Source organism: Megascapheus bottae, chromosome 14 (genome assembly GCF_031878675.1).
Source record: "Megascapheus bottae isolate mThoBot1 chromosome 14, mThoBot2.hap1, whole genome shotgun sequence".
In the NCBI taxonomy this organism is placed as follows: domain Eukaryota; kingdom Metazoa; phylum Chordata; class Mammalia; order Rodentia; family Geomyidae; genus Megascapheus; species Megascapheus bottae.
In genome coordinates this window covers 28,821,308-28,849,199 of record NC_143522.1, presented here as the reverse complement: position 1 = coordinate 28,849,199, position 27,892 = coordinate 28,821,308, and the positions used below count along the sequence as shown (strand labels likewise).

Below are 27,892 nucleotides of genomic sequence, written 5' to 3'. Positions count from 1 at the left end.
TTTTTTTTAGGGGGGTGAGTGTGGATATTGAATCAGTATATCATGCATGCTAAGCGTGTGTTGAACCTATGAACTGCACCTCCTCCTCCAGTCTTTTTTTTTTTTAACAAATGATCCAAAATATTCTTTTTGGTTCTTTCCTGGGATGATATAAATTGCTGTCCAGAGCTTTTCCCGAGGACATGGTTAGGGCGGTCTGCTGTTCTGCTCTACCAGTGCTAAAGGCATTCTTTCCATCTTCCTGGACTGCCTGTCTAATGCGTTTCTCACCAGAGGACCAGATGCAGACTCCTAGGCAGCAGTCCAATCTCTTAGCTGGTGACTCACCTGCTCCCCGTCTCCTCTGTACTGCACTTGCCCTGCTTCTTGTAGTCCTGTGCCCTGGCTCTTACATTGTGAGACTTGAGTTTGTGAAATGTTTTCAGGCAAATGTCAGCTCACTAAGTCTTTGCCACTGCTGTATCCTGTGTCATTTGCCTGTGAGGTATTTTAGTCATTTCTCATGTGTCCTAGGACACAAGATTAATAGCTGGGTGAAGTGTCAGATTATAAAACAATAGGAGACTTTGTGCAAATCTTGGGTCTGCCATGACTTCCTGTGAAGCCCTGGGAAAGGCATTTTGGATTTTTCCATGGAACAAAATACAGGACTTAGAATAGTGGTCTGGCTAGGCACCAGTGGCTCACATCAGTAACCCTAGTTACACAGGAGGCTCAGATCTGAGGACCACACTTCCAAGCCAGCCCAAGCAGGAAAGTCCATGGGATTCTCATCTCCAATTTACCGCCAAAAAAAGCTGGCAGTACATCTGTGGCTTAAGTGGTGGAGCACTAGGCTTGAGCAAAAAAGCTTAGGGACAGCATGCAGGCCCTGAATTTAAGCCCCCAGGACTGGCATATACACAGAAAAATAATAGCTGTCTGAAGTTTTATTAAGTTCTAAAATGTCTTCAGCATTTCTTCAGAAAGTCTAATCTGTCACTTACAATCCTGTTATTGCTACTGGAAAATGAATCTTTTAAAGAAAAGTTACAGGGGATATACAGTGTTTCTGGTCTTGTCATTGTATTGTCTTTGGTACTTACAGTATTGTTACCTGTAATGTGATGGAATTAAGCATTATTGTGTGCTTGATAAAAATCTGTATAAGTTCTGAAGTAAGAGTTGTTCCTAGTATCTATCGTTTTTGTAGATGAAAAGGAATGAGTATTTCTTCCTGAACTACCTCACAGGTTATTTTTCCTTTGTGTGTTGCTCTAAATACTAATATTACACATTTTTATTTCTGAAAGGAAACTTCAGAGCATTCCATATGTGATGTATGATCTTAGTAGCATCTCAAGGTGAAGAGATTGCTGTGCCTATTTTTAATAATTTTGTGCTTTGCTAATGCAATTTTTTTCTCTGTTTTCTTTCTTTGTAGTCAGAAAATGGGTAAGAAGAGTCGAGTGAAAACTCAGAAATCAGGCACTGGGGCTACAGCCACTGTGTCACCGAAAGAAATCTTGAACCTGACCAGTGAGCTGTTGCAGAGTAAGTGTGCCTCCCTCCACTGTCCCTGTCCTGTGTGGCAGCAGTGCCTTTTTCCCCTTCCAGGTCTAGTGCGGAGTGTGGGCTTCCCTGGGACAGGAATGTGCATCAGGCCAGCTCATGTTGCACTTCTGGCTTATTAGACGCATGACTGGGCAGTTGGAAAACTTACCTAACTTGCAGTCCCATCTGGAAGAATGGAGATACTGGTATCAAATGTAGAATTTCTGTGCTCTAGCCGTTGAACTTGGTCCCTTGAGGGCACCCAGGAGAAGAAAAAAGTTCACTACCTTTCAGCAGTGTAGCATCAAGCAAAGTATAGAGGCTCAGTATTTTTTTTAATTTATTTTTTATTTGTTATTTTTATTGTTGGGGTAATGTATAGAGGGGTTACAGTTAACATTCATCAGATAGTAGGTGCATTACTTCTCACACATTGATACCCTTTCTCATGTTTTTGTCCCCATTTCCCTCCCTCTGCTCCCTCCCAATCATCTTGTTTTCCCCCTTTCCCTATTTCAAATAAACAAATAAACATGTATATACAATATACGAGGTCACGAAGTCAGATACAGTAACAATATGAGATTAACCAAAGGGAACAAAAAGAGAAGAGATATAACATAGTACATTAAGAACAATAATCATACAAGATAAAGCTCTTGTATCTATATACTGGAGATCCTTTCATTTAGTCTCATCCAATATGACCTTATATACCTAGGTTTTGAGCTATTGTAACCCTTTGCTAGGGGAACCCTAGATGTGTACTAATTATTACCAATGAGGGAAACTATTGAGAGGCTCAGTATTCATATCAGCAAACATAGATTACTGCCTCCCCAGGAGTGTGACAGGGACCTCATGAACATGGGCATGTGAGGATGTATCACAAGGCTCTCAGCCCCAGGCAAGCCCCATATGCCTCCAACGGAGCCGGCACCTTTATTTTTAGTGGTTATATAACGGCATTTCTGGTTTTCACATGCTGAAGTCTGAGGGTTCATGGTTCAAGGAAATAAGTGCCTGTTGTTACTTTTGTAAGGTAGTATAACTTGATAACTTTTAAATTGTGGATTTAAATTGGTGTTACAGGTGCCTCAGATTTAACTGTGATCACTCCTTATGTTTAGATTATGTAACAGTTAAACCTCAAAAACTTAGCTTTTTTTCCCTGACAGAAACAAAGCCACAGTGAAACCTGAGTCAGGCACCTCTGTAAGGGATTTTCTGAGTCCCCTGGGTTCCTGCCAGTGCTGGGCTACTACCTGTTCTCCTCACTAGTTTGTAGACAGCTTTTGACCAGACTCCTGTCTTTGTTACCACTGTACCTCAGTCATTGCTTGTGGAAAGAATGAAGTAAGACTGGTTAACCTTAATAGGACTCAGATTAATTATTTGCCATACGTATATGTACTCTTCTCCTTAGTGGGTGGGGGGGTAAGGCCCAAGAAGTCATTTGGTATGTGCTGAGACAGGCATGGATGCTTCCCATTACTACCTGAGGCTCTCTATCTGTATTGATCATTTTGTACGGTCCTCTAATGATGTTGCAGATATCTAAATCGTTAGTGACCATGAAAGTGTTCTTACCCCATGCACAAAGCAGAGGCAGTAGGTTTAGCAGGAGCATGGGAAAGGGTGCTCTTTCCTTAAACTGTTAGATTACGGAGGGTGTGCTGCTGGCAGGCAAGATGTGCGTGTGTGGCCTTCCACCATGACTAGGGATATTGGCCTTGTCACACCTGATAGTACAATCTTTGTTGCGTAGTGCTTATGTCTTCTCTTTTATAATTTCCCAGATACTTACTAGAATACCATACATATGAAATGTTTGTCAACTAATTGTCCTTATATCCCACTTAACTGGCTTCCCTAGAGAATTATTCTTAAGGGACTTAGCTAGAAAGCCCTGTTGATTTTTGTGAGCATTGCCTTACTGTTTATTTATTTATGCTTGTCCTGGAACTAAACTTGTCCTAGGTACTGTCCATGAGCTTTTTTCCCCCTTTATTTCCATTTACTTTGTGCTAAATTCATTCTGTGTCCTGAGCTTTGTTTCTTCAGTTTCTTCTTTGCAATCACCTCTTCTGGTTTAGGAGCAATTTGTTTCTTTGCAGTACATGAAAATGAGGGAGCTCATATATTGGTTAATCTGAGTTCTGTAAGTCAGCAGTGCATCTTGAATGCTTTGTTCAGTAACCAGAGAGTCTACCTCTTCATTCTGCAGTTCAGCATTACTCTGCATTCTTAAGCATGTGCAGCATAAATTCAGCACTCTTTGTAGGCCACTGACCCTGTGTCCAGCCCCACTTTTGGCCTGGGCACACCTGCCAGCTCCACCATTGTAATGCAGGAATGGCACACATTGCTTCTTTATAAAGTAAGATCTCTCAGATACTGGGTAGCTTTTTAAATTGCATACCTTTGATGGCCTGAGTGTTCTTAAAGTGAACATGGGTTTGGAAGCTCTTGACTTGGATGATTTTTGTGGGACTTCCTTTTTTTTTTTTTTGTCAGTCCTGGGGCTTGAACTCAAGGATTGAGCACCGTCTTTGGGCTTTCTCCAGGCTAGAGCTCTGCCAGTTTAGACACAGCACCACTTCCAGCTTTTTCTATGTATGTGGTACCGAGGAATGGAACCGGGGTCTTCATGCATGCTAGGCAAGCACTCTACCACTAGGCCAAACTCCCGGCCTATTGTGGGATTTTCTTTGTCAAGAGAGTAGCAAACCATTTTCACTGGTCATTTGAGGACACTTATAGAAAAAGCCTCTGATCTTTTTTGTCAAGCTCCACTTTCAGCTTTTTGGTTGTTAATTGTTCGTAAGCATCTCATAGATTTTCCTGCCTGATCTGGCTTTGAACTGTGATCCTTAGAGCTCAGCCTCCTGAATAGCTAGTATTATAGAAGTGAGCCCACCAGCACCTGGCTAGCATTACCTTCTTTTTACTATTTAGAAGTGCTCAGGAGACATACCTCACATTTCAATTTCCCTTTTAGATCCTACCTGTTATGGAGGTATTCTTAGGAGAGATAGCAGAACAGCAAGGATACTGCTGGGTGAATATGATCTGTGCACACAAAGGGACTGGGTCACAGTGTAGTGAGGGGTATTCTTAGGGTTGCCTACTTTATAAGTCATAAATAAGTTCATGGATGAAGTAAACATAAGCTGACCCTTCCTTGTAAAATTAGCGGGCTGAGTTAAAGGAGATGAATGTTTCATGTCATAGCTCTTTCATTACAGAATGTAGCAGTCCTGCACCTGGCCCAGGAAAAGAATGGGAAGAGTATGTGCAGATTCGGTCTCTGGTTGAGAAAATACGAAAAAAACAAAAAGGTAAAATCATTCAGTGATCATCATCTTTTAACCATGTCATGGGCTTGGCATGGGCCAGAGGGTTTGGGGATGGTGGACCTTCGGTCATTAATGGCCTTCCTTAGAAAGGCCCCTAGACACATGAAAGAGGGCATGGAGAGACTGTGAGGACTACCCTTGCTTCTGAGAGCAAAGGATATGCTGAACTTTAGGGGTCAAAGATATTTGTCTGGTGGCTCACATGACATAACTTTTTAAAAACTTATGAATAAAATTTTAGATGTTTTAGGACTATAATACTTCATATTGCCAACACAAATGTATGCTGATAGAACCATCTTATTGGATGTTTAGGGTGAACTCCAACACATACCTTGATTTAAGTAATGTGGGATTTTTTTTTTTTTTTGGTTTTGTTTGTTTTCTAGTGCTGGGAAACAAGTACAGAGCCTTGCACATACTAGGCAAGCACTTCTACCACTGAGTTACTTCCCAGGCCTTAAGCTGTGTTTTTACTGGGTATATTTAGTGGTCATCTTAAAATGCTCAGCCAACCTGGCAGAGTTTGGGCTAAGTGTTAGTTTGAAAAAGCCTTTTCAATATACCTATTGTTTTTGTTCTTTAAAGCATAAAAAGTAATGATTGGTATGCAGAGCTGCATGGAAGATAGAAGGAGCATGTATTGGAAGGCCTGAGAAAAACCTTTAGAAAACATTTAGACTTTCTTGTCATTGTGAAAGGGAGGGTTGTTTTCTTTCTGTTTTAGGTAATAGTTGTAGTTCTGTACTGTACACACCTGAAAACATGTCTTTAACGTCCATAGTCTCAGATTCCAGGTAGTGAACAAGTTCCTTTCCAATGTGTTGACTTCCACCAAATAGGTGGCCAAAAAAATCCTACTATACACAGTTTCTTTTCTGAGCAGATACTGCTCACTGCAACTAATACTGAAGTTAACACATTCACCAGTCTCATTGAGGGAAGAAAAAATTCTGGCTTGGAATAGCAAGTCATTTGACTTCCTTAGCAGTGAGAACCTGGGCAGGTCTCACATGGCACAGTAGTGTTGAACAACTCTACAGGCACCTGGGCTAAGTTCCATGCCTGGCTCCTTGTGTTTGTACAGTGCTGCTCCTTCCTCTTTTTATTCATTCAAAACAGTGCATGATTTTTCATCCTTTTGCATTACTCAAACATGTTGAAATGTCCAGAAAGATAATACAACAGATGCCTGGGAATCTACTACCTAGATAGAGAGCACAAGTCAGAATTATGTTGGTTCTTTTTTCCTTTCCTACCTGTTCATCTTCCTTTTCAGTCTCCCTTTACTCTTCGTTATATTTTTGTTTTTAAGAAATAAAACATTACAGGTATATTTGTGGCTTTATACTGCTCTTCCATTCCATCTCAAATGTAATCTTAAATTACATTTGTCTTTATCACGAATGCTCCATGTGTAACCTCACAAAACTGTAAATACAAATATAATAAGATAATGTTATAATTGGTCTTTTATAAAATTAAGTGGTACATTTTTAAACTTTTTTAAAAGTGCCTTTAAAACATTTTAAACATTAGATTGCATTTTTCCCCTTGGTTTTTTTATTTGTATCGTCACCTTTAAGTGTCACTCATTTAAGTTGTTGTGCAGTGATCTGTATTGGAGCTCTGAAGTGTGCTGCTGCTAGTACCAAGCTGCAGAGCTTTCTCATTCTCTTCAGGTCTAACTTATTGAACTGGCGTGATTGTGAGGGATGACATGTTAAACTTGAGGGGGGAAGCTGCTCAGTGGTAAGCCACCTGCAATCATGGCTATCAAGCTCTTCTCTGACTTTGCCGTTCTGTCACCTAATAGTACCTCCCATTCAGTATCCCCATTCCCTTGCACTAGCGTGTATTTCTCTGGAACTGACAGATGATGCACGATTTTTTTTTTTGAGGTGTGTATCATGAATATCTGATGATTAGTTTGACTGTTTCATCAGAGTGTTAAGACTAGACCTAGTGAATTGTGCTCTGCTTTTATTTTCTGAGAGCCATGTGAATGATATGTGTCCTAAAGTAGCTCTTATTTTCTAAACATGGATAATATAGGTCTGTCTGTTACTTTTGATGGAAAAAGAGAAGATTACTTTCCTGATCTAATGAAATGGGCCTCTGAAAATGGGGCTTCTGTCGAGGGTTTTGAGATGGTTAACTTCGAAGAAGAGGGCTTTGGTTTGAAAGCAACAAGAGACATCAAGGTGAGTTTAAAACTTGTTGGTCTGGGGTGGTCTTAAGAGTGTGTGAAGCCCTGTGCTGGTGGCTCAAGCTTGTAATCGTAGCTGCTCAGGAGGCTGAGGTTTGAGGATCACAGTTCAAAACCAGCCCAGGCAGGAAAGCCCTCGAAACTCTTATCTCCAATTAACTACAAAAAACTAAATAAAAAAAGGCAAAAGGCTGGAAGTAGAGCTGTGGCTCAAGTGGTAGAGTACAAATCTTGAGCAAAAAAGCTTGGGGTCAGCACCCAGGCCCAGACCCTGCCACTGCCAGCACCACCACTGCCCTCCTAGCCTTATCACTACCAGCACTACACACACACACACACACACACAGTATGTGAACTGTGATGAGGTACAGACCCTGCCACTGCCAGCACTACCACTGCCCTCCTAGCCTTATCACTACCAGCACTACACACACACACACACACACACACACACACACACACACACACAGTATGTGAACTGTGATGAGGTACAGACCCTGCCACTGCCAGCACCACCACTGCCCTCCTAGCCGTATGTGATGAGGTATACATGAGCTCTCCAGGGCATGGATAGATGATTTGAGCTTGTCCAGAGCCTTGTGGGGAAACAGGCACCATCCCTCTCTGTAGGAAGTGGTCCCTGCGCCTGCGTGGGTCTGGAAGAGCTGGCCCTGGATTCTAGGTAGCCCTCTTTCTGCTCACCCTTCCAGTGAGCTATGCTGTTTATCCTGCCTTTTGGCAGTCAGTTCTCATTTCTATACCTCTGTTAGAAGATTGTAGACCATTCCTCAAAGGATTTTCATTCATTCATTCATTCAATTATTTATTTATTTATTTATTTATTTATTTATTTATTTATTTATTGCCAGTTGTGGGGCTTGAGCCCAGGGCCTGAGCACTGTCCTTGGACTTTTCTCAAGGGTGGAGCTCTACTGCTTGAGCCACAGCACCACTTCCAGTTTTTTTTCTATGTGTGTGGTACCAAGGAATCAAACCTGGGCCTTCGTGCATGCTAGGCAAGCACTCTACCACCAGGCCAAACTCCTGGCCTTCTCCTAGGATTTTTAAAGATTTACCGAAAGACTTTTTATGATACAGGGTTGGAAGGTGGGGTCTGGGGGTGAAGGATGGGTCATGTTGAGTGTGCTAAACCCTTGTTCTGGATAACTGAGAGTGCCACTCACATAAATGGCAGCACCAGGGGTCCTAGGCTGAGGAGAGGGTAAGTATTTGCTTACAGGAAGATGCCTTCCTCCATGCTCAGCTCTTCCTTCTTCCAGAATGAAGAAAGTAACAGTAATTCAACATTCCTAGCTTACCCCCTCCTCTACTCCTACCCTTCCTAAGAAGAGGCTAATTTAGTCTGCAGTTTTGGAGAAGGCACTGGACTTGGTCAGTCTTTTTTAGTGAGAGCATTGATTCTGTTTTGTACTCTCTCCATTGAAGCTTTGCAGGGCAGGCCCACATAAGGAGGCCTGCAAGGAGTTAAGCCGGCCTGTAACTAGGTGGGGGAGTCTGTCTACTTCTGGAACTTGACTGATGGTATTTTAAGTGACCATCTGTTGTAGTCTTCTGTCACTCAGTCAGTTCAGAACTTGGTAGAGGAAATGGGTGTTATGTTTGAGCACACTCAGACCTCCAGTAACATATCTGGTAAAGCTATAATTAACCTTTTATTGATATACTGATTAAAATCATACACTAGAATATTAGATATCTATTAAATGTCTGTTGTGTGAGTGGTACTTACAAATGACACCAAACCCTGAAATGTAGGTTTCTTCCTTCATGCTGCTTTTAATCTGTAGTAAGGATCAGGAGACAGAAAATAATTCACATGGTAGACATTGGCAAAGACAATCAAGTGAGAAGCTTTATTAGTACAGGCACTGCCTGGAATGTTTTGGCTACCTGTATGCTTTTTAGGGGCTATTCCTTCCTCACTGTCTGGGACACTGAAAAGTACAAGATGAATGTGAAGTGGTGCCACCGTGCTCCAGTGAGGCTTCTTCCTGATTTGCAGATAGCACTCTTCTTGCTGTATTTCTACATGGCGGAAAGCTTTGTCTATCTATTAAGCAGTATAGATAAACACACAGAACATATCACGTTATTTCCTCATTATGCTTCTTATATTTCCCCAAAGGAGATTATACTTGTGAACAAAACTGGTGAGCCACTATGCCTTGTAGGCTTGCACTTTTACTGGTAACTGTTGTGCTTTGAAGACAAATATGTAGAAGAAGCAGTGCAGCCCTGACAGCTCCTCACTCAGCAATAGGAATAAGTCACAGGGACAGAGTGAAAAACAGAGCTAAAAAATACAAGTATAGCAAACAGTAAACATTCTTTGTACTCTACTCCAGTTGTCATATTTGCTTCAAGTTGAGGTTGAAAGTCCCTGATTTGATTACTTGTATTCTCAGTATAGTTAAGTAGCATATATAATTTTTGATTCTTCTAAGAAATAAGAAGTAAACTATGCTTTTGCACTTTAAAGTATATCTGATACTTAGGAAAGATATGTGAACTTAAGTTGTATTTCACATCTGTCATTGCATCACTAACCATAGATACAGTTGGATTGAAAATTGATACGTTCTGATGCTCTGCTGTTTTCCTATTTTTCCCCCATAGGCAGAAGAATTATTTTTATGGGTTCCACGAAAATTACTAATGACAGTCGAATCTGCTAAAAACTCAGTGTTGGGTGAGAATACTTACTATTAGCTGTTTAAGGAAATGTTTTTTGGTTTTCGGGTGGTTAATTAGGGATAAGAATCTCATGGACTTTTGTTCCCTGGGCTGGCTATCAACCACAGTCTTCAGATCTCAGCCTCCTGAATAGCTAGGATTATAGGCATGAGCCACCAATGCCTGGCTTTCATGTGACTCTTTAGCTCATGGCTAATACTCTACTACTTGAGTCATACTTCCAGACTAGCATTTTGCTGGTTAGTTGGAGATCGTCTTGTGCACTTTTCTGCCCAAGGTGGCTTAGAACAACAGTCCTTAGGCTTAGCCTCCTATGTAGCCAGAATTATAGGCATGAACCACTGGTGTCCCGCTAAAATTCTTCATGTAGTAATACTGAGTTCCTCAAATCCTCATTAAATGTCCAGAGAAAGAGGTACATGAATTTAAATAGTATAAGACCTTTTATACTTCTCCATATATGTACAAATATGTGTGTGTGTGTGTGTGTGTGTGTGTGTGTGTATATATATATATATACACATATATGTAGGTTATTTTTTTTATTTTTTGGCCAGTCCTTGGGCTTGACCTCAGAACCTAGGCACTGTCCCTGAGCTTCTTTTGCTCAAGGCTAGCACTCTACCACTTGGCTAATATTGCAACTTCTGACTTTTTCTGTGTATATGGAACTGAGGAGTCAAACATAGGGCTTCATGTATGCTAGGCAAGCACTTAATCACTAAGCTACAGTCCCAGCTCTGTCCCTATATTTTTAGTATATATTTTGAATTCTGCTTTTTAAATAAGCATGGAACTTAATCAGCTAATTTCTGGGTTAATTTAGGGCCCCTATATTCTCAAGACCGAATTCTTCAAGCCATGGGAAATATCACTCTGGCTTTTCATCTGCTTTGTGAGCGAGCCAACCCCAACTCTTTCTGGCAGCCTTACATCCAGACTCTACCCAGCGAGTATGACACCCCGCTTTACTTTGAAGAAGAAGAAGTTCGGTGTCTTCAGTCAACACAAGCTATACATGATGTCTTCAGCCAGTACAAAAACACGGCTCGTCAGTACGCCTATTTCTACAAAGTCATTCAGGTAAGCTGGGTGAGCAGGAAAGGGGACAACTGCATGTGTTCCTTTTGCGTTCTGTGAAGGATGTTCAAATACTTAAAAGATGTTTCCATTTTTATGGAAGTCTGTCTGTAGTACTGTTTGGAATGTACCTGACTATATCACTATTCAGTGTTCATACAAGCAGCAGTTATTCCTGAGCCACAAAAGTCACTCATCTTCTTGAAAATGAAATTTATAATGGTATTTTTAAAGGCTGTGAATGGTCTTTAATATAAAAAGGTGCTCTGTGTATAAAGTTTTGGATTGCTCCTAAATATGGTAGTAGTAATATATTGACAATTTAGCAAATTACAATAGTTTGCTTATCTTTTTTAAGGTGTACTGTGTATTGTATTTTTATGAGCTCTGAGTCAAAGTGTCAAGAACACTTGAGTTATACAAGATTAGAGTTTTCTGTGTTTTGATGGCTTGGCTTCCTTGCCATGGTATTTCCAGTTGCAGGGCAGCTGAAGATTGAGACTCCATGATGCAGTCCCCCACTGAATCTGAGGAGATCTGTGTGGCCCCACCCGGGCTGCTCCCCCTTCTCAGTGCTCAGATCGCCTCCTGGACTACTCTGCCTGTTTTGTGGCAAGAGAATATGGGAAGTGCTTGTCTCTTTTCCCTTGTCTTGGATAACCTGAGTTCTCTGGCTTTCTCCCTCCCTCGTCCCCTCCTTTTCTCTACCCCTCTCCCCTCCTCCACTCTCTTTTTTTCTCTTCTCCCCTTTCTCCTTACCCCTTTTTTCTCCCCCTCTCCCTCCCTCCCTTCCTTTGTTCTCTGGTTCTTGCTCTCTGCCTCCCCCCACCTTTCTTGTATTATAGTTTGAATTCAGATCCTTGTACTAGCTTGGCAGGGGGCAGACCTCTTTTGCACTGGTTATTTTGAGATAGGCTCTTGACTTTCCCAGACCCATGCCTGGACTTCATTCTTTCTATTTTGGGCTTCCTATCATACGTAGGATGACAGGCTATACCACTCTGCCCAACTTCTCTTCAGATAGAATTTTGCTAGCTTTTTTGATGCGTTGGTCTGGAACCATGATTCTCCCAGCCTCAGCCTCCTATTAACAGGGGTGAGCGGCATGAGCATCGCACTTTGATTTTGTTGCTTCCTGACTGTCCTGTCTCTGCTGTGTTTTACTGCAAGAAGTGCTGATCTCATTTCAGTGGTCCATATAACGTTGCCTTCCACTCATTAGTTTAATTTTATGGCATGCTTACTGCCGGAGAACATGCAAAATTGTCCCTTCCTCCCATCAGATATTCAGCTGTGTCTAAGGTTACATGACTTGCTGTCTTCAAGTGAAAGTCACTTTACAACCTAAACTTTAAATTCTGGGCAGTTGTGATGTATGACTGTGCAGATGTATTTCATGTTGCTTAATGTAAGAACTGTTGATGGAACAAAATAAAAACTTAGCCTCTTCATTTAGTGGGCATCACAGTTCTGTACTCTAAAGTTTGGTACGGTTCTTCATCACTTGAAATGATGATGTTTTTATCGTTAGTTCTCAGTTGTGCATTTGTAAAGACGAAAAGTAAAGGTGTAAGTCTTTGTCATTTTCTAGAGCGGGGACAATGACCTGCAAATTGGCTCTTCTCACTAATGTGCTTCTCAAATCTAGGCTGTTATTAGGTGGAGAGAAGTCAGTTCAGTTGTCAGGTGAATTCTGCAAAGATGACAAGTCTTCTGACAACTGGCCTGGCCTGAGTGATCTTTGGATATTTTGTTACACTCACTGTTTGTTCAGTGCTAACTTAAGTTGTACAGCTTTGCTTTAAAACCTGATGGAAATTTACATAGCTGTGAGTCATTAACATAGTATTCACCTACTCATGTAGATGTTGTCACTTTAGGGGTCAGGTCTCTTAATTCTCTGAAACAATTCTTAGATGATGTTCAGATGATCACATAACACATTCTATATGGTAGTAAGTAATATTTTTAGCCTGTCAGGAATTAGAAAACATTCAAAAAGTAAATTCTTAAGTCAGACATTTTTTAAAAGTAATAACATGTGACTTATAAGAACAGTTTGTATAACTTACAATAAATATAGTTTATTTTGAGATGGAATGTCGCCTGGGTTCTTTTCCTGATCTGTGATATGAAAATATTATTCCTGATCTGTGAGATGAAAATATTAAGATCTGTTTTTTACTGTGACTAAAAAAATGTGGGCCCAGGATGGATTGCTTGTTGAACCACCTAGCACAGTTTCGGGCCCCAGCACCTGGCCGGCAGGAGGAGTGCAGTGCCCCTGGGAAACTTAGTGTCCTCCAGGGACGCCATGGTGAAGCTCCCTTACCAAGTGCTGTGGTGACTGAGAGGGAGGGCTCTTGGCAGCCTGCCAAGGCTTGACCCCTGTGGTGCTACATCACTCAGTGCTCCTTTGGGTAAGTCTCAGTCTTGCCCTGCTGCCTAAAGTAGGCTAGTCCAGCCTTGATTGCCTTGGCGACTGGATGATGGTCTGTACAAAGTCCTTGGTGCTGTGTCTGCAGAAATGGCCCACTTAGATTATTTTCAGTTTGTATTTGTATTCCTTAGGCCATGTTGTTTGGCTGTTTTGGTTTTGCTGTTCCGCAGTACCTTATGTCGGTATTTCTTGACCTTTTCTTCTGAAAACCTCCTAGTGGCCAAGGATAATGAGCTTTTCTGAAGAGTAGGGAGTACGTCCATAGTGACTCATCACAAGCTCAGAATTACTTCCAAATATCGTTCTGTTGTTGATTTTTGGACTTGTGTTTTTAGATCTTAAAAGTTCATACAAATGTTAATGTTTTCTGTAATTTAAAAATTGTGCTAAGTGACTTCCATCAAGTCAGATTGGAACTGTGGGAAAACAAGCAAGCCTACTTCTTCAGAACTCAGAGGGTCTCATGCTGTCACGTGAGATGTACAGCATTAACCTGTCCGTGCAGCCAGTCGAGTTCTCTCTGCCATCCGTGCAGCCAGTTGAGTTCTCTCTGCCAAGTAAGAAAGGAGCATTGCAAGTTGGAGACATGTTGCGATGACTTTTTGCAGAACATTTCTTTGTCAGGGACTCACACCAAGAGCCCGGAGCCTTCTGAGGTGCCACAGGCAGTGTGAATGAAGTTAGCCCCAGGAGTTCCAGCAGAAGCTGGGAAGTGAGGAGGTTTGGATGTTGTTTTTGTGACAGAGATTGTCTTGTTGAAAGTCATCTTTTGAGTCTCAGTTTTTCTAGTTTTAGAGTGTTCTTATTATTTCTGAACATCTTCAGTGTAAATTGAATTTAAATATAGATGTTATCATTGTCCTGCTATTATTTTAGTAGTGTGTCAAATTTTTTCACCCCAGTATAGCAAACTAAAAATTTTTCTCATGCTTTTCCAGGTTCAGATGTTTGATTTCTGCAGTAATGCAGTGGGTCACTTTAGCAGATCTTATTAATCAGGCAAGGAGATAAATAACATTGTTTCATCCTATTTACATTCAGATGTAATAGTTTCATTAAAATGATCTGCCCTCAGGGAGTGTGTGTGTGTGTGTGTGTGTGTGTTTCATCACAGGTTTTGATCTTTTCCAGGAATGGGAAGACTCCTTTGGCCCACTGAAACATGCACGCATGCACGCACGCACGCACGCACGTCTGCTGTGTAACAAACATTTGCAGACCATTGAAATGGGGGGGTTGGTGTCTAGGGTTAAAAAATTCCAATTCCATTTGTTAAGATTTTCTGGTTAGAATCATACTTCTGAGGGTACTATTCTTAGCTTGGGTTACCATCTGTCTCTCTTGGGCTTGCTGGACACTGGAGGGTCATACCTCTGATCCTAGCTACCCTGAAGGCTGAGATCTGAGGATCATTTCGGGTTGCAGTCTTAAGCCTGTGCTAAAGCTAGCTGGAGCAGGAGAGTCCTAGAGAGACTCTTATCTCCCATTAACCACCACAGATCAAGAAGCGGAGCTTCGGTTCAAGTGGAATAATAATACCAGCCTTGAGCAAAAACACCTCAGGGAGTGGGCTCGGTGCCTGAGTTAAACCCCAGGGCTGACATTATAAAACTCCCCAAACAAAACAAAACAGAACAAAAACATTCCCGCTTAGCCTCTGCTTTTTTTACTTGTGTCATAGTAGAGATTTGGGCACTTGTATCTTCCAGGAGTCTTTCCACACTGTACAGTGTATTCTTGAGATGCTCTGCATACATGCTGTCCATTAGATAATAGTGAGAGCATACCGGTGTTAAAATGCAACACCTGCTGGTGAGATGCTGCACTGCAGTTTGATAGTTAACACCCCAAATCCCAGGAGCTAACCTTAGATAAGCGAGTGCTTTGAAAGTATAAGGAAGAGTCAGTATTTCTATCACTGTGAAATGGGTCCCAGAAGGAGAGAGGACTGATTGAAGACAGAACTAGGCATTTAGAACAGTTAAAGTCTCTCTAAAATTTATCTATTTATTTGTTGTTGGTCCTGGGGCTTGAATTGGACCTGGGAACTGTACCTTGAACTTTTTCACTCTAGGCTAGTATTCTACTATTTTGAACTACAGCTCCACCTCTGGTTTTCTGGTGGTTAATTGGAGATAAGAGGCTTCTGGACTCTCCTGCCTGGCTGGCTTTGAACCTCAGTCCTCAGATTTAAGCCTCCTGAGTAGCTATGATTATAGGTATGAGCCACCAGAACCTAGCTAATATAATTTTTTATTGTTATTATAAAGGTGATGTTCAAAGTGGTGACAGTTATATAAGTCAAGTAAAGAGTACATTTCAGTTGCAGTCTTAAGCCTGTGAAATACTCCTTGCAGATCAGAACCCAGCTAAGGTCAGCTCCATGGTGAGACTTTTTCTTGGCAGTATATGCCCAAGGTTTATGGTGGAGTGCAGCTGGAAGTCAGGTTTTGTTTAAACTTACCCTTGAAATAGTGTAATTGTGTGAAATTGTAAAATACCCTGTCAGATTTTGTTTGGCAATATAGTTAAATAATAGTTGCAATATTTTTCACTTATGTTAGTGGAAAAGAAATAAATAGATCCTAAGAATGAATTGTTCATTGAATTGGTAATCTGTCCCAGTACTACTAACTAGTCCGCAAGCTCTGTTTGAATGTTACCAGTTGTTCCATTAATGCCCCTTTTTCTGTTCCAGTCCTACATTGCATACAGTTGCCAGTTTCAGGCACCTGCAAGTTGGTTCCTTACTCCAGCTTTACCTCCTGTGACCTGGCCCTTCTTTTGTTGGTGGTAATAGGGTTTGAAATCGGGGTCTTGTTCTTGTTAGGCAAGTGTTCTGCTTAAACCTACTTTCAGCCCAACCCTGGCACTTCTCAAGACATATTATAGTGGCCAGCATTTAAATTTCTTGTGATACTTTATCAAGTATTTTGTCCAATATTTTCTGAGATTTTGCACTTTTGGCAATAATACCATAGAAGTGAAGTTGTATTCTTGGGGACTCGTGGTTCAGAACAGCTTATTCCATTTTAGGGTGGGTTTTTTTTTTTTCACTGAGACTACTTTTCTCTTCAGAATGAACGATTATTTTATAGAAGGATGCTTTGAGAGTACGCACATTTTTTGCTTCCATCATGATTCTTGTCTAAAAACAGTTACTGTTGGAGTATGCACCAAGTAGAAATTTTCTTTCTCTGTTTTTCTTTTTTGTTGTATAATTGAAATTTTACTTTAAGAAACAGCTATCCCCGTGTCCCTAATTTATTGACCTACTTAGCCTAGTCCTATCAACATAGATTCATGGATGTTTATTTTACATGATGAATGTATCACCATCATTATTTGTTTGGTCTAGAATTATTTAAAATAGTTTTTCGTGTGGAATTACTTAATTCCTCCTATTTTTAGCCATTTTGAGCAGTAGTATGGAGGTATATTAAATAAAAACTGATGGACAATAGTTGATCCCAGTATAACGTATCTCTTAGGGAGTTTCCTTAATCTCACAGTAGAGAGTAACACTGTTACTGTTATACTTCCTGACCATATTTTCACTTAAACATTTCCGTGGAGGTAAATGTGTTCCATGTGTAGCACAGGTTCTTGGTTAGTTTTTACTGCCTAAGTGATATGAGCAGTAGAAGTTGGGTGTAGAAACAAAGCCGAGGGATAATGAGGGTCAGAGAGGCCTGTTTAATAGGCTGTAGGATAACTGGATGCTGTGTAGTTATATGGAAGTTGGGAGGTGGAGAAGGGCTAGAGAGATTTTTTTGGTTTTTTTTTTTTTTGCTTTCACTTGTTCTTGTGACTAGGTTAGGGGCCCTTTCTGTTCAGTAAGTCATGTTCTTTTCAATGTGCTGGTGGGGTTGTCCCATAGAGGAAGTGAAGGCCTGAAGTGGGTTGTGGCTCCTGTGTACCTCATAGAGAAGCTGTGCCTACAGACAGAAGACTCTGGGACAGAGCTCCAGACTACATTCATGCCACCATGGTTACCAGCTAGACAAAGATGGGGAGTTCAGTAAGAGTAACCCCCCTTGTTCTTTGAGCAGTTTGGTCCTTCCAGTGACACCACTGAGCATAGGAGAAATGGAAATGTGGAACTGCCTTTCTGGAAGCTTCTCACATGTCTGCTTCCTGGACTGGGCAGCCCTGTTGGGCCCAGGGCCTAAGCTCCTAGCCATGGGGTCTCATTGGGCAGCAATCATCCATTGTCTCTTAAGAGACCCAGAGTTACTCTAGTTTTGTTTTTGTTTTTGTTTTCCCAGTCCTGGGGCTTGAACTCAAGGCCTGGGCACTGTCATTGGCTAGTACTCTGCCATTTAAGCCACAGTGCCACCTTCGACTTTTTCTGTGGATGTGGTTTTAGGGAATTGAGCCCAGGGCTTCATGCATACTAGGTGAGCATGCTACCATTAGGCCACCTCTTGGCCCAAGGTACTCTAGTTTGAAGGAGAGAATAATTTAGTTTAAAATCCCCTCTCATAAGCTACGTATGTTTGGCTGATTGAGTGGGCTGTGTGCTTGTCAGGGCCGTTCTGCAGCCTGCTAGTCATTTCCTTAGCTCCCTAAGTTGGACATGCCTCCTTACAGAACAAAGTAAGGCTCTTTCTTGTCCCTAATTTTGAGGAAGCTGGTAATTCCCTGTTTTGTTTTGTTTTTTTTTTCTTTTTACATTGACTTTATCAGCTCAACTTTACAAGTGATAAAAAATAGGAATAAACTAAAATTTAGGAATAAGATCAGGCTATGTATTCTGTGGAGAGTTGTGCCATTATCTTTGTGGGTGGAGCCACTGGTTGTCTTCCTGAAATGACCTGATTGTGACCTACTTGTTTCTGGTAACTGAACTTGACCACTGTTAAATACCTACATATGTGTCTAAGCATGTTTTAACTTTTTATCATTTTCATAAATAACCACTATTTTGTAACTTATTCTAAACATGTTTTAACTTATCATTTTCATAAATACAGTAAATATGTCATTTAAAATCTAATTTATGTTTTTCACTATGCTCTCTTATTTTGTCTGATGTCACAGCAATTAGTCTTCCTCTGGAAATTTAGTTTTCTGTTTTCTCTTTTCTTTGTTTGTTTGTTTGTTTGTTTGTTGGATCATGGGGTTTGAACTCTGGGCCTGGGTGTTGTCCCTGAACTCTTCAGCTCAAGGATACTACCCTATCCCTGGAGACACAGCCCCATTACCCTGTTTTCTAGTGATAAAATAGAGATAAGAGTCTCACGTTCTTTAGTGCCTGGGCTGGCTTTGAACCTCGATCCTCAGATCTCAGTCTCCTGAGTAGCTAGGATTACAGGTATGAGCCACCACGCCCAACTCTATTTCTTCTGTGGCTTTAGTTTTAATGTCCTTTGGGAAACTTTTTTACCTGGGAAAAATCATACCTGGCCTTTCACTGCTGGAAGACATTGATATGTTGAAAGGTGGGAGGAGGGAGCATGGCAGCAAGGTAGTGTGTCTCGAGGAGGTCCAGACTCCAGCATCTCACCTATAGTCTGCCCTGTTCCCCTCCCTGACAGCCCCCGCCTGCCACATCCTTCCTGCTGAATCTATCCAGCTGTGGTCCTTAGCCCTAATTCCCAGCCTGGGAATAGATTTCCAACAAAGCTATGAAGCTAAATATATATGCATATATATTGTCCTCAATCTCATACTTCACATGTTAGCAGAGGAACCTACTTGGGTGGGACAAAGACACCAAATCCCTGTGAGAGGACTGAAGGGCTAAGTCACAGAAGAAAAGGAAACATTTCGTGTGTAGGGGAATGGTTGCCATGTGCCAAGCAACTATACCACCTTTCTTTTTTTTATTTTTGAAAGATTTTATTAACACTGCTTTTTACATCATATTTCTAATGTTATATTTAACAAACAAGTATTCAAGAAGGGAATCTCTGTATGCAATCACTGGCACATAGATTTTAGAACATAAAAAGTTAAACTGAGAGTTTGTATGTTGTAAATACATATCAATCTGTATAACATTATGTCTATAGAGTATATATCCCATCATAGATTTTTATGTCTATGTAGTTATGTTTATATCTCCAAGACCATGTCCATAACCTTGGGTACCCGAATATTGAGTCATCGTTGTTGTACTGTTTGGATCTAATATTCACATGTCAAGGAGACCATGCGCCTTTTGTTCCTTTGGTCTTGACTTATCTCACTCAACATGATTTGTTCTAGTTTCATCTACTTCTGTGTGAATGCCATTATTTTAATGGTCTTGACTTATCTCACTCAACATGATTTGTTCTAGTTTCATCTACTTCTGGGTGAATGCCATTACTTTATCTTGTCTGTTGGCTAGGTAGAATTCAGTTATATATATGTACCACAATTTTTTTATCCATTCATTACAGATGGGGCATCTGGGTTGTTTCCATCTCTTGGCTGTTGTGAATAGTGCAGAGATGAACATAGCTGAGCAGGTGTCCTTATCATATCCTGGCTTATGATGTTCAAGAGTGGTAGAAGGTTAAAAAACCTTCAGACTGCCTTCCAGAGTGGCAGAGTTTACATTCCCACCAGCAGTGCAGTAGGGTTCCTCTTTCTCTACAACCCTGCCAGCATTTGTCGTTGTCTGAGTTTAGAATATTGGCCATTTGAATTGGGATACGGTGGTATCTTAGGGTTGTTTTTATTTGCATTTCCTTTATGATCATGGATGATGAGCATTTTCTCTCTCTCTTTTCTTTTCTTTTCTTTTTTTTTTTTTTGCCATTTTTACCTCTTCTTTTGTGAAGTCTCTCTTTAGTTCCCTTGCCCACTTAATGATTGGTTTGTTGGGTCTGGGGGGATTAGTTTCTTGAGTTCCCTGTAGATATTGGATATTAAGCACATTTGTCTGTTGTATTGTTGGTAAATATCTTTTCCTGGTTGGTTGGCTATCTTTCTACTTTAGTAACTATACCTTTGTCTGTGTAGAAACTTTTTATTTTTAGGTAGTCTCATTTGTCAAGTCTCTCCAATCTGTTGTGACCCTGGGACTCTGTTCAAGAAGTTTTTGCCTGTGCCTATAAGTTCCAGTATATAATACCTTTCTTGAATTAAAAAAAAAAAATTGTGATAGGATTTCACTGTGTAGCCAAGAGCCCTCTGCCCTCAGTCTCCCAAGTGCTAGAATTAAGTGGGTGTCATTCTTCCTTTTTTTTTTTTTTTCAGGAGTCTGCGATATCATTTAATCTAAGCTTATCAAGCCTTTAGCAAACAATGTCTTAGTGTACAGTGTCATTGTTCTAGACTCTGTCTTTGCTTTTATTCTCATGGTAAGAAGGAATCAGAAGCTGCTACTACCTGGGGACAGCTGTAACAGAATTAAACTAAACTGGATCAGAAGAAGCAAGTATCTTTCATCAAGTCCAGAGTCCTTATAGTTTATTTTGTGTACTGAGAAGTTCGAATATTTGGTAAGTTTTTTTCTTCTTTTTTTTTTTTTTTTTTTGGTGCCAGTCCTTGGGCTTTCCTCAAAGCTAGTGCTCTACCACTTGAGCCACAGCACCACTTCCAGCTTTTTTTTTTTTTTTCCTATGTATGCGGTACTAAGGAATCGAATATGGGTCTTCATGCATGCTAGGCAAGCACTCTACCATTAGGCCAAATTCCCAGCCTTGTTTTGTTTTTTATATATGTCTTTTTTGTTTGTTTGTTTTGGTCAACTTGGGGCTTGAATTCAGGACCTGGGCTCTGTCCTATTGTCTTTTGCTGAAGGCTAGTGTTCTTCCACTTTGAGCCACAGCTCCATTTACTTTTTTTTTTTTTGCCTTTTGGTCAGTTGTAGGGTCTGGGTACTGTCCCTGAGTTCTTCAGCTCAAGGCTAGTGCTCTACCACTTGAGCCACAGAGCCATTTTCTATTTTCTGGTAGGTACTTGAAAATAAGAGTCTCATGGACTTTTGTGCCTGGGCTGGCTTTGAACTGTGATCCTCAGATCTCAGCCTCCCTGAGTAGCTAGGATTGCAGACGTGAGCCACCAGTGCCTGGCTTCCACTTCCTTTTTAAAATATCTGTCATAAAATGAGGAATCTGTTTATATTTTTAGAGGCTCTAGATAAGCATACATGAAGAATATTCTTCGGCTGAAATCATGTTTGTAGTCATACACCTTGGGTGTTGGCATGCCCATACTATCTTTCCTTCACAATTGCATTTGTCATTCCTTTGTGGTGTCAGTTCTGGATGTTGAACTGAGGGCCTTGGCAGGTTCCTGAGCTTTTTCACTCAAGGTTGATGTTCTACCACATGAGCCACAGCTCTACTTCTAGCTTTTTGGTGATTAATTGCAGATAAGAGTTTCGTGGACTTTCTGCCTGGGCTGGCTTCTGAGCACAAGCCTCAGATCTCTGCCTCCTGAGTATCTAGGGTTGCAGATGTGAACCATGGGCACCTAACTTTGTGGCCACCCTTTATGTCCTTCCTCAACAGTTAAAGAATGAAAGGTGATAAAGGCAAACACAGGAAGTGAGACATTAGAGGAACTTGCATATCATCAACAATATTCTAATGACTAAGTTGTACTATGATGGGATGGGTCCTCCTAGCAGCTTCCCAGGGAAGCATGGTTGTGACTTGTCATTGTAGCAGCACTTCAGTGCCACGCTGAGCGGGAGGTGGAGGTGAGAGAATTTGTGATGAGGTTACAAAAGGGTGACTAGCAGAAGTAATAGGGCTTTTTGAATCTTTGTGGACAGGAACTTTTTTTTGTTTGTTTTCAGTGCTTGACCTGGTACTTGAAGCCAGGGCCTGCGCTGTCCCTGAGCCCTCATGCTCAAGACTTATGCTGTACTACTTGAGCCACAGCTCCACTTCTGGCTTTTGGGAGAGTTAAATTGGAGATCATCTCAGGAGTTTCCTGCTTTGAACTGTGATCCTCAGATCTCAGCCTCCCAAGTAGCTAGGATTCCAGGTGTGAGCCACTGGCACATAGCCACAGTCTCTTGTCATTAGGGGTCATTGATTAGATACTTGTTCTGGTCCTGTTCTGATTTTTTGAGTTGAGGGCCTGCATATTGGAGGGGCTTACTGTTGGTGTTTATTGTGGAATATTTCCAGAAGGGGTAATGCAGCTTTCTGCATTCATTGCACATTATCTCTGCCTAGGAGTGATGCTGACTGAAAGCTGTTTAGAGTAGTTGTTGCTTTGAATCTGTACAGGCTTACAGTCTACTCTAGTTGTGTCCTCTCCTCTCTTCTTCTCCCCTCTTCTCCTCTTCTCCTCTCTCTTTCTCTTTCTCTCTTTCTTTTTCTCTTTCTTCCCCCACTCTTGGGGCTTGAACTCAGGGCCTGTGCACTGCCTCTGAGCTTCTTTTGCTCAAGGCTAGCATAATACCACTTGAACCACAAGGCTACTTCTGGCCTTTTCCGTTTATGTGGTATTGAGGAATTGAACCCAGGGCTTCATGCGTACTAGGCAAGTATTCTACCACTAAGCCACATTCCCAGCCATGGGCCCTATCTTTTATTCTTGTGGAAATTCATTTTAGCTACAGATTGTCCCAAGAAAATATCCAAGTCCTATGTTAGTTTATAGAATAATATTAGTGACAGATTCTTCTGACTCTGCCCCTGCTAACCTGTCTACCTTGCACTGATATTTTTTAAGTGTGCTTGGAAAATGGGCCTTGGAGTCCGAGCTTATCCTCACTAACTAAATCTAGTCACGTGAAGTTGGAGTCTAAGTTCCTCTGTCTGTGTAAAGGGGCTGTGTCACCACAAGTCTGTACTCAAACGCAGGTGATGACTAGGAGGGCGTTGTGCATAGGCCCCAAGCCCTGCCCCAAGCCCTGCTGGGAGCTATGGGCTCCTGGATAGGTTGGAGTAGCCTAACCTTCTTCAAGGACCACAATCTGTTCTCATAGACCATGGTCCCTGCTCAAGGTCAGATTTGCCAAGCAACCTTCTCTGAGTTTGATGATGGCAATTAGAAAGCTGATCCTAATAATCAGGAGGCTAAGGGAGGAAGATTATTAAAAGAAAAAAAGGTGGCTAGCCTAGGCTACATAGTGAAATTGTATAAAAAATAATGAACGAGAAAGAAAGGGAAACCATTCCTTACATCCTCTCTATAATATTCATATGATAATTTGTTTCTGATTTTTAAATCAAGAGAGTCAATTTCTTTTTCTTTTTTCATTTCTTTTTTGTCAGTCTTGGTGACTGAACTCAGGGCCTGAGCACTGTCCTTGGGCTTTCCACAAGGATAGTGCTATACCACTGAAGCCATAACAACCACTGCCAGCTTTTCTTTGTATGTGGTACCGAGGAATTGAACTTGGGTTTTCGTGCATGCTAGGCAAGCACTCTACCACTAGGCCAAACTCCTGGCCCCAAGAGAGTCAGTTTCAACTTCTGTACACAAGAGTCCTTGTTCCACTCAGCTGCACCTACTTGGATCAACCATTTATTGAACTAGGCAGAATAAATCCTGTCTTCTGGGCATATGTAAAGCATTGTGTCAGGGCACAGATTTAAAACAGAACAGTGGGAGAAGAGAAAGTATGCTTCTACAAGAGAAGGCTTTCCTGTATTTGTTTTTGGTGTTGATAATCTGCACATGCTAAACATGGGCTCTGTCCATGAGCTACTTCCCCAGTCTGGCTGAGAATTTAGAAGAGACTTTTAAGTTTTGTTTTTGTGTGAGATAAGTACATTTGGAGAAGACAATTGTTATGAAATACATAATCACCTATGCTTGCCCAGGACTTTGTGAAGTTTACATCCAACCTCATGGTTTGTCTTCACAGTGGGCTTGTGATATGCTTGTCACTATTGTCCCTGTTAGGAGATGGATATTAAAGCATAGCCGTAGTGAGTGGAGTCTGCCATGGCTATCAGAGGCTCCATCTGTGTCAAGACTTACTATTTGAGGTTGGGACTGTGGCTCAGTGGTAAAGTAGGTAAATGCTTAGCCCTTTGCAAGGTGCTGGTTCTATCCCCAACACTGAGGTTAAAAAGAAAAGAAAAGTCTGTCATTTGGGGGCACCTATTCTGTGCTTTTCCATGCCTCCCTTTGTCCAGCAGATCTGAAATCTGGTTGCATGCTAAGTTCCTTCAATTGTCATCTGTCTGCCCTCTGAGGGTTGAGACTTGGTGACATTTTCAACTGGATTATGCCTAAGAAATGGTATTTAGTGTTATTTGTTGAGTAAGTAAAACAGCAAATAACAGCATGGCAAATAAACTAGCATATAGTACAACAATGGATGGACACTGCATTATTTATTCATTCTTCAAGCAACCCAGTGTACTCTAGTACTGTACTGAGGTACTAAGATCTTGCTTGACTCAGATAGTATAGCCTGAAGGGTACCAGGTGACAAGTTCAGATGGTTTTTAGTGCACTCTTCAGCTGCAGAGCTCCTGGCCCACTTCAGGGGCAGAGCCACCGTCAGATCATCTTATAAATAGCTTATCCAGAGCCTGCAGGGAGGCCAGCAGCCAACTAATGTTTATTCCTGAGCTTAGTTCTGTTGTACTTTATGGAGACCTAAATGTGTTTCTTTAAGATTTTTATTAGCATAAATTAATTGCACAAAGGGGCATGATTGTGATATTCACAACATTCATATAAAGTACTTTGATAAAATTCACCCTATATTCCCCTCCTTTCCCTCCCTCCTGCCCCCGCCCCCCCCTTTGAAGATAGTATCTTAAGATCTAGCCCAAGTTGGTCTTAAACTTGCAGCTTTTCTGCCTTATCCTCCCAAGTGCTGGGATTCAAATCTTAAAAAAAAAATTTTTTTTCAGGCTTGGAGTGAGCCTAGTAGTGGTAGAGTGCTTGCCTAGCATGCACAAAGCCTTGGGTTCGATTGGTAGCACATACACAGAAAAAGCCAGAAGTGGCACTGTGACTCAAGTGACAGAGCATTAACCTTGAGCGAAAAATGTCCAAGGACAGTGCCCAAGCCCTGAGTTCAAGCCCCAGGACTGGCAAAAAAAAAAAAAAAATCCCCTGCTACTGGGATTTGAACTCAGGGTCTTGTGTATGCTAGACTGTCACTGTATTGTTTGAACTATACCTCTAGTCCATTTTTCTTCCATTATTTTTAAAATGAGGTTTTGTTTTGTTTTTGGCCTGGCCACCTAAATTTTGGTCTTCCTCATCTTCCTGCATAGATGGGATGACAGATGCTCATTCTTTTTGTTGGTTGAGATTGGGTCTTTCAAATTTTTGGCCTCGGTTGGCTCTGAACTGTAATTCTCCTGATCTGAGCCTCTCGAGAGGCTTAAGAGTACAGTCCTAAGCTAGACACAGTGGCTCATGCTTGTAATCCTAGCTACTCAGGAGGCTGAGATATGAGGATTGCAGTTCAAAGCCAGCCTGGGCACTAAAGACTGAGAGACTCATGTCTAATTAACCACTAAAAAAACGGAAGTTGGTCTGTGGCTCCAGGAGTAGGGCAACTCCTTGAACTGAAGAGCTCACGCCCAGGCCCAGAGTTCAAGCCCCATGACCAACCCTGTCCCATTCCCCCCCCCCAAAAAAAAAGTGTACAGCTGTGAGCCATGTATTGGTCTGGGACTGGATTTTGAACTCACTTATTAGGCAAGCCTACCACCTGAACTGTGGCCACCAGCCTTTGACTATTGTTTTCTATTTCCATGACTTACAGAAGATTTGCAGCAATGATTCTGTGATGATATGAACAACTTCTTTCAGGATTCAAGTTCAGGCCATTTTGTTTAGAGAGATTTGAGGAGTTTAAAAATGCCTTAGGAATTCTTGTCATTTCTGTTACTTTTGGTGGATTTTTCTTGTGATGACTGTCACCCCATCCAGCCTATTGTCTTCTCCTCCAAAGAGTCTTGCCACTCTTGACCCCTCTAGTTCAGCTCTATCTGCAGAGATATATAAGGTCTTTGCCTTTGAGAAGTTTATCGTAGTGATAGAAGGAAAAACACATCAAACAGGAAATGTCCAAGAACTAGTTGGTAAAGCAAGACAGTGACTACTACTCTCTGAGGCTCCTGAAGCCTGGGGCAGGTAGGTGGTACCTGACAGGGCTCCAAGAGCAATACTGCCAAGAGCTAGTGTCAGCAGATTGGGAATGAGCAGGGCTTGTGCCCAGGAGTGAGGTGAGCTCAAGCAGGGCTCCCTGGCTGGCTTGTTCTGTTCATACATCTGAGGGACTGCAGGAACAGGGTTGCTACCGTCTAAAAGCAGACACTTACATGTGTAGGTGATGTGTCAAAGAAGGTATTTCAGTTAGTGTAGATGTGAAATGAGGTTACTGTATCATTGAGGTATTAGATCAAGTTACTCTGAAGCTTTAGGAGTGGTGTTCCTGCACTGAAAAACATCCAGTGGAAAGAATCAGTTTCTCTCTGTCTCTGCCTCACATACATACCACACCATACAGATGTCTGCTGTCTGGTGCCTCTGGGTTGGTTTTATTTCCAGCATCACTATAAGCACTGCTATAAGTTTCTAGGAAACTCCACACCACCACTGCTTAGGTACTGAGCTCTGCAGAGAACTATTAAGGTGGCAGAGAACAAAATGCAGAACAGTAATTTCAGACAGGAGTTGAGAGCCAGGGAAGGGACGTCACAGAGCTGGATCATCACTGACCCCTGAGACTGCTAAGGATGAAGCGAAGCCAAAATATGAGTAGAGTGGTGTAGTAGAACGGGGGGATAAATATGAGGAAGCCCTGGAAGAGAGGGGGCATCAGAGAGGTAGCCCTGTGTACTCAGTGGCAAGTGCCGTGTCATGCACGGTTCCACTGAGTCCTCTTGAGTCCTTAGAGATCTGGTTACTGCTCTTCCCATCTGACAGTGAACTTGAAGCTGTTCCCGTCTGTGTCTCAGGATTTCAGTTCGTGTTAGTTGCCAGTGTACAGGTTTACATACATTTCTAACGGATCTACTATTTTTGCTCACTATGTCATGTTCATTTCTTCTCGAGCCCTGTTTGTCAAGCAGCCTCTGCTCAGTAAGGATTTGTGTTGAGATATTGTAAGCAGTGGAGGAGGCACTTGGGAATCCTGCTAAAATGGAGTGTCTAGGTTTGTATGGTACTGAATAAGAAAGGCAGCTTCTGTGGTACAGGAGTGGGTAGGTGTCTGTGGCCTACTACCAGGCTTTCACACAGGTATATGGGCAGTAAATCTCCCCAGAAGGTTGCCCTCCAAGATCAGTGGACCGAAGCAAGTTAGCATGCAGAAAAAGTTACTACAGGCCAAGCTCACTGGCTTTCTTCCTTTCTAATCGAAGAGGGTGCTGAATCTTAGGAAGGCATGTATTCATTCCAGTGTTGCACTAGAAGCGAGTGTTGGGAGTGGTTGGAGAAAGTTAATGATGGCTGCCAGGCTGTCAGGAGGGCCTCTGAGACTAGCTCCCTCCGTGCTCTGCTTTCCATTTGTGTTGTAGATGCAGATGAACTGAATGGCATGTGGACCATACTTCTGTGTGGTATAAAACTGAGACGACTCACTGGGGCACGCAAAGCCTGCCTTCACTCTGACAGAAGGATGAACTTAATTGAGGAACTCGTGGCTACAGGAGGCGTGGGGGGGCTCCCACTGGGACT

General features: G+C 41.8%; 1 protein-coding gene across 2 annotated transcripts in view; it reads left to right on the top strand.

The window, feature by feature from the left end:
• Window positions 1–27,892, top strand: part of Setd3 (SET domain containing 3, actin N3(tau)-histidine methyltransferase) — a 72,458-nt gene that overhangs the window by 15,314 nt on the left and 29,252 nt on the right. For both annotated transcript variants that reach the window (XM_090344804.1, XM_090344803.1), the window contains 5 exons: window positions 1,424–1,533; window positions 4,782–4,874; window positions 6,948–7,096; window positions 9,739–9,811; window positions 10,643–10,899. In XM_090344804.1, coding sequence (XP_090200930.1) covers window positions 1,431–1,533; window positions 4,782–4,874; window positions 6,948–7,096; window positions 9,739–9,811; window positions 10,643–10,899 — 675 coding nt within the window. In that variant the 5' untranslated portion in view covers window positions 1,424–1,430. The remainder of the gene's footprint in view (window positions 1–1,423; window positions 1,534–4,781; window positions 4,875–6,947; window positions 7,097–9,738; window positions 9,812–10,642; window positions 10,900–27,892) is intronic.